General features: G+C 44.0%; 1 protein-coding gene across 1 annotated transcript in view; it reads left to right on the top strand.

The window, feature by feature from the left end:
- Positions 1-6,992, top strand: part of FOXR1 (forkhead box R1) — a 14,767-nt gene that overhangs the window by 5,644 nt on the left and 2,131 nt on the right. The window contains exons 3-6 of the mRNA XM_007936588.1: positions 5,029-5,103; positions 5,219-5,460; positions 5,696-5,922; positions 6,803-6,989. Coding sequence (XP_007934779.1) covers positions 5,029-5,103; positions 5,219-5,460; positions 5,696-5,922; positions 6,803-6,989 — 731 coding nt within the window. The remainder of the gene's footprint in view (positions 1-5,028; positions 5,104-5,218; positions 5,461-5,695; positions 5,923-6,802; positions 6,990-6,992) is intronic.

Raw genomic sequence — 6,992 nt, 5'->3', positions numbered from 1 at the left:
CACCCCTAGGGAAACTCCCCTTGGGCAGACTGGCCACTCAGAACACAGTCATCTGATCCCATCATGGGAACAACCGCACAGAACTGGGGTCCAGCCAAGTTGACACACAGCTCCAACTATCACAGAAGGGAAGTAGAGACACAAAGTATAGGCAGTTCTTTCAAGGAGTTTTGCCTCAAACAGAAGCAAAAAGATGGGGCAGTGGCTTGTCACAGAAAGTATGGGCAAAAAAAGTTCTTGTTTGTTTTTTAAATAGAGAATTAATTGTATGCTTGAATGCTGATGAGAATGATCCAATAAAGACACCCCCCCCAAAAAATTGTAATAATAATGACACAGGAAAGACAAAGATTGTTGGAACATTGAGGAAGGATGAGGAATCTGTGCCCTAGAGAGAGAGGGTCAATTCTCTGAATAGTCTTCTGCCATACAGGGCTGGAAGGCAGAGTCCATAGGTTCAGATACAGGTAGGTGAGTAGATGTGGTTCAGGGAATCTATAGATGTTCTGATTGTTTCTGTGTTCTCAATGAAGTAAGATTGATAGCTGAGTAAAGATAGGAACAAGATGGTGGAGGTTTCTGGAGAAAGGAAAAGGTGTCAAATTGACCTGTTGGAGAGTGGAAGGATGATTAGACTAGATGAGAAATGAAGTGATTGAGAGGCAGCATTTAAAGCTGCACTTGAGATTCATGGTCATGAATGTAAATAGGACCAATCAGTAGGTTATTTTCCTCAAGCCGAATTAAACTGTAGGGACAGGTAATGGAATCTACATAGTTGGATTTAATCAAGGGAATTAAGGGTATATACAAGGGATCTTGAAACATTCTTTGTGACAATGAATGCCTCTTCAATTTGTCACCCCCGGCATAGTAGATCATACGTTTGTTTGATTCAAAATGGCCAAAGCCAGTCCATTTCAACTCACTAATGCCTAAGATATTGATCTTTATGTGTTCCATTTCATTTTTTGACAACTTCCAATTTTCCTAGATTCATACCTCATACATTCCATGTTCTGATTATTAATGGATGTTTGCAACTATTTCTTCTCACTTTGAGTCATGCCATATCAGCAAATGGAGGTCCCAAAAGCTTTACTCCACCCATATCATTAAGGTCAGCTCTACTCAGAGGAGGCAGCTCTTCCCCAGTCGTATCTTGAGTGCCTTCCAACCTGAGAGACTCATCTTCCAGCACTATACTGGACAGTGTTTCACTGCTATTCATAAGGTTTTCACTGGCCAATTCTTTGACAAGTGGATGGCCCCTTCCTTCTTCCAAGTCTGTCTTAGTCTGGAAGCTCTACTGAAACCTGTCCACCATGCTGGTATTTGAAATACCAGTGGCTTAGCCTCCAGCTTTACAGCAACACACAAGCCACAAACTGACAGACAAGTGGTGGTGCATGCAGGATACCCAGGTGCAGTTCTCAGACGATGCACCTCATGCACAGCCACCACCCATATGTTATTGGTGGCTTGCATATTACTATGGTACAGACTAGGTTTCAGCAGAGCTGCCAGACTAAGTCAGACTATGAAGAAAAGCCTGACAGTCTACTTCTGAAAATCAGCTAATGAAAATCCTATGGATCACAATGGAACACTGCCCAATTTGCACCCAATCATGGGGATGGCACAGGACTGGGCAGCATTTCGTTCATTTGTACATGGTGTTACCATGAGTTGGGGCTAAGTCAGTGGCAGCTAACAACATCTATTGAAATAGACAAGATTTAAGGTCGGAGTAGTGTTGGAAAGAGTTACAGTGAGCCAGGAGCTAAACTCCTCTAAAAAAAAGAAGAGTGACCAAAGGTTCAACAGATGATAGTCACAATGATGAGGATTAGTATATAAATTCCTATATTAACCTGAATATACAGTGAAAAAGAGGAAGACCTTCAACTAGGGCTGCAACAATGGGCTCAAACATAGCAATGATTGTGAGGATGGTGCAGGACTGGGCAACAGTTCATTCTGTTACACATAAGGTAGCTATGATGGGAACTGAGTTGATGACATGTAACAACAACATACACACCCAGGAATAGATGGCAAGGTACAGTAAATTGAAGGCACGTCTGTTCTTTGCTGTGGCTGCACCACTTGACACTCAAAACTGCAGTGTAATAAGGGTTTCTCTTTTCCCACAACTTTGCCAAAAACTTGATAGTATCTGTTTTTATAATTCTTATCAATTTGATCAATGTAAAGTGTTACCTCACTATTTGATTGTGTTTTCTGATTGCCAATAAGACTGAGCTTCTTGTTAGTCATTTAAGTATGCCTGCCTTATGTGAATGCCTATTTTTATCTTTTGCCTATATTTTATAGGTTTGTGTTGCTGTTTTACATATTGATTTGTAGGAGTTCTCTATATACTGAGAACTTTTAAATTGAAATATTTTTTTGGTTTATTTTATTGTCTATTGATATTTTTCATTTCCTATGGTGATTTTTGACCATGTGGAACCTTTTAATTTTTATGTATTCTCTCTCTCCATTTATTCAGATCTTTTATATCCTTAAGTAGTGATTTCTTGGTTGTTTTTCTGTGATGATATAGTCCATTCTTTTCATGGGTTAACTCCTAGATATTTTATCATTTTGGTTGCTATTGTGAACAATACCTTTTTTAAAAGATTATATTTCCAGTTAATGCAGTATAGAAGAAGAGTGTTGCTTTTGTATCAGGAAATTTGCTGGACTCTTATTGGTTCTAATCATTTATGTGTCGATTTTATAGTTTTCTGTGCTCATAATTTCCTTCAGCAAATAATGATAGTTTTGTCTTTTCCTTCCAAGTTTCTCTTTTGTTACTTTGTCCAGTACTATGTTGAACATTAGTAATGTAATGGGTATCCTTTATAATTACTGAGCTCTCCAATAAGCATATCATTTTCCAAACAAAAACCTAGATTCATCTGAATAATGTGTGATAGCACTCGTGGGGACAGTGAGGGGGACAAAAATAATTCCCTTGACCCCAAGGAGCCAACAAAGTGCTGAGCAGATAGCTCAAATATACACTTGATTTACTTTCAACCCAACATGGATTCATTCATCAATAGTTAAGTTCTTCCCACATACCAGGTACTGAGGATACAGCAATGAACAAGACAGACTTGGCAATAGACTCTGAAAGTAATTACAGTAAAACATGTGCTACGGGAGTGTTTGGCCAGGTGGTCAGAGAATGCCTACTTCAAAAGAGATGTTTAACAGAGATCTGATAGGTAAGTAGCAATTAATCAGGCAAGCAGGAAGAGGGAAGAGTGTTTCTGGAAAGGAAACAGCTTGTGGGAAGGCCTAGACTCTGGGGTGTGATCTGCTGGAGAAGGGCCAAGAGCCTGGGAGGAATGACTCAACAGAGGAGCCAGAGCTTAATGGACCATCTCAAGGAGCTTAGATTTGGCCCAAGGGTAATGGAAAACCATCAGAAGATTTTAAGGAGTAAGGTGACATGATTGGGTTAATATTTTAGGAAGATCACTCAAACTCACTGCCAACTACTCTGAGAAGAGATCACAATAGGAGATCCTAGATGAAGTAGGAGAAAAATGTGGAGCAAATCTCAAAATGGTGAAAAAGACCAGGCTAACTGGTCTGATAGAGACTGGTAGAACCCCCAAGACTATGGCTCTTAGTTACCCTTCAGTCCTGGAACTGAACTCACTCCCATGGCTCAGCTCTCAGCCAAGCAACAGACAGGCCTATGAGGTGAACAAGAACATGGGGAGGTGTGCACTCCCTAGAACAATCAAACAGAGATCAGAAGAGCAGCATTTACCCAGGAATAAAGCTCAGAAGGCAGGAATGCATAGGAAAGAAGGACAAAGGGAAGAAGTGGGAAGAATACTGTTATATTGTGGGGATTGCAATCCGTGTCATATGTGTATGAACTGTTGTGGAAAACCAAAACCAATTAATTTACTCTGTAAACTAAACTTTCACCCAAATCACAATAAAGTTAATAATAACTTAAAAAAAAAAAAAAAAGATGGCTCAAACTACAAGATGATTAAAAGAGAATAATGAACAACCATTTAGAAAATAATGGCTGACAGGATGGTAGGATCCAGTGATTGATTGGATGTGGTTGTAAGGGAAAGAAAAGGGTCAAGAATGACTTCTTGGTTTCTTACCTGAACAGCCAGTTGGATGGTGGGACCCTTTGCTGGGACAAAAAATAAAGGAAGAAGAGAAGATTTGGGAGGGATGGTGGAGTTCAGTTTTAGAAATGTTGCATTTGAGGTACCTATGGGGATATCCAAGTAAAGATATCCAATAGGTTGGTCTCTTTATGGGCTAGCAGAGACGTCTAGGCTAAAGAAAAAGATTTTGGGAGTCCTGAGTTTTAGAGGGAGTTCCCGGGTGGTACAAACCTAAGTGGCCGGTTACTAACTGAAAAGTTGGCGGTTCACACCCATCCAGAGGTGCCTTGGAAGAAAAGCCTGGCAATCTACTTCCAAAAAGTCACAGCCATGAAAACCCTAGGAAGCATGGTTCTACTCTGACACACATGACTCAATGGCAACTGGTTGTTTTCTTTTTTAAGTTCATGGAATCCCTGGGTGCATATATTTAATGTACACTGTTCCTAACTGAAAGGTTGAAGGTTCAAGTCTACCCAGAAGCACCTTGGAAGAAAGGCCTTGGTGTTCTACTTCAGAGAAATTAGCTATTGAAAACCCTGTGGATCACAATTCTACTCTGACACACATGGGGTCACCATGAGTCAGAGTCAACAGTAACTGGTTTAAGTTTATAGATGTTAACATAAGATTGTTCAGGGACAATACATCCCTGAAGTGAGACCAGAGGCATGTACAGGGCAAATGCCAGCATTTTGGGGAGGAGCAGGAGAAGGTCAGAGAGAGAAAGGGAAGACCCATAAAATATAGTGCTATAACTCCCCTGGCAGGGCCTACTGCTATCTTACAGAGAAACTTCAAGGCCCAGGATCCTGGGACCACAATGCAAATTCCTAGGATATTTTGATCATCTTCTCTCTCTTTTTACCAGTTTCCAGATCCAGGCTCCGGGTAGTTCATCCCCCAACTCTACCTTTGGCCATAAAACCCAATCCACATGGAGACGGTGAGTAGTGGGGAACGAGTTCTCCAGTGACATGGCTCTGTGGCCTGAGCTGCATATCAGAGATACCATAAGCCAGAGTGGTCTATGGTACATAACCTCCTTATTCCCGGTACAGGACCCAATTATGAGCCCAACCTGTGGATGTGGGTAAACCCCAACATCGTGTACCCCCCTGGAGAGCTGGAGGTCCCAGAGCCTAGGAAGGAGGAGGACCTAACACTCCCCTGCCCTCTGCTACCCTCAGAGGAGGAAGATTCCAGCTGCTCAGAGGCCACAGTGGTAGAGTCACTGCCACTATCCTCCAGTGAGCAATCTCCCCCGCCAAAGCACCTTGCCTCTTCCCCCAGCAACCCGGAGGTAGGAACTTTTGGGATTGTGGGCTGGGCATGGGCCATACGCAGGGGGGCATAAGGATGCTTTAGAATTTACTTTCTAGGCATAACACAGGGTTAGTGGGTTCAGAAATTACCTTTCCCTTTGGGTTGGGGAGAAGCTCAGATGGTGGTCCCAGGCCACCTGCCCATTCCTGCCACTGTACCCCTGGAGTAGAGGCAATGGAGTCAGGACCAGTTCCTACTCTGTGCTCCTCTAGCTCACAGAAGAGGAGGAGGCTGAAGACCAAGATGACAGCTCCTCTGTGGCTCTCCTGTCCCCTCACAAAAGGGCCCCCCTTCAGAATTGGAGGCTTCAGCAAACCGACACCCAGGAGGGGCAGCTCTGGCCCCGGCCCCCACTCAATTACTTCCACCTAATTGCCCTGGCATTAAGAAACAGTCCCCCCTGTGGCCTCAACGTGCAACAGATCTACAATTTTGCTCGGTATGTGCCAGGGGTCCCTGTGGGGAGGGGAAGGGGTAAGGGGCTTGAGTCTGACACTTTCTACTCTTCACTAGGCCCGGGGCTGCTGCCTCAGTTTTCCCATCTGGGTCTGAGAGAATAAATGCATTTCCAGTTCTCCTTCTCCAGGCACTGGAACTAGGTTTCCCTAAATATGTACCCAAGACAGGAAGATATCCACCCCATTCCCTTTCGCAGCTTAAAAAAAAAAAAAAACTTTTTCATATCTTAGTTCTGCTTTAAAACATAAAACCACCTGTGCCAGGTAACAGTTTCTCCTGCCCTCTCATGATACCCAACAGCTTCCTGCATTTTTACTCTAGGACTGTCTGTATTACCTGGCACAGCCCTGTACCCCCAGGGGCCAGGGTACCCAATGAGAAAGGTATTAGCTTTGGTAGTCATGTGCACGCGACTGTGAAGAGGTTCTCAGGCCTTTTCCCAATACCAGGAGAAGAGAGCTTCCCATCTCTGAAGGTGTCTCCTGGATCTCCAGAATCCAGAACACACAGTAACCCCCAGGTAGTACCCCTCCTTGGCCAGTATTCCTCTTACAGGTCTTGGTTGGCCTGACTCTTCAGGCTGTTGGTCAACACCCTGAGTCTACAGAATGAGGGGGAAAAAATGAGCCTGGGATGGGGGCAGGGACTGGGCTTAAGAGAGGAGAACTAGCATATGCCAGGCACCAAGGGGAGGTTTGGCTGCATGCTCAGTCAGCAAAGGGCAGCTCCCAGCCAGCTCATCACCTGCCACAATGAAAGAAAGGCTGAGGCTTCTAGCTCCTGTGGTTTGAGAATTTTCTTGAAATTAGGGCATCCTCACAAAACTTATGCCTTTCCTTACCTTTCCTCCCTCTCTCCAGACAGCATTTCCCCTTTTTCCAGACGGCTCCAGAAGGCTGGAAGAACACTGTCCGCCATAACCTCTGTTTTCGGGACAGCTTTGAGAAGGTACCAATCAGCATGCAGGGTGAGGCCAGTACACGGCCTCGGTCTTGCCTCTGGAAGCTGACTGAGGAGGGCCACCGCCGCTTTGAGGAGGAGGCCCACGCC

This window comes from Orycteropus afer, unplaced genomic scaffold, assembly GCF_000298275.1.
Source record: "Orycteropus afer afer isolate SDZICR_OR568_19922 unplaced genomic scaffold, OryAfe1.0 scaffold00036, whole genome shotgun sequence".
Lineage (NCBI taxonomy): Eukaryota > Metazoa > Chordata > Mammalia > Tubulidentata > Orycteropodidae > Orycteropus > Orycteropus afer.
This window is presented reverse-complemented; position numbering and strand designations above follow the sequence as displayed.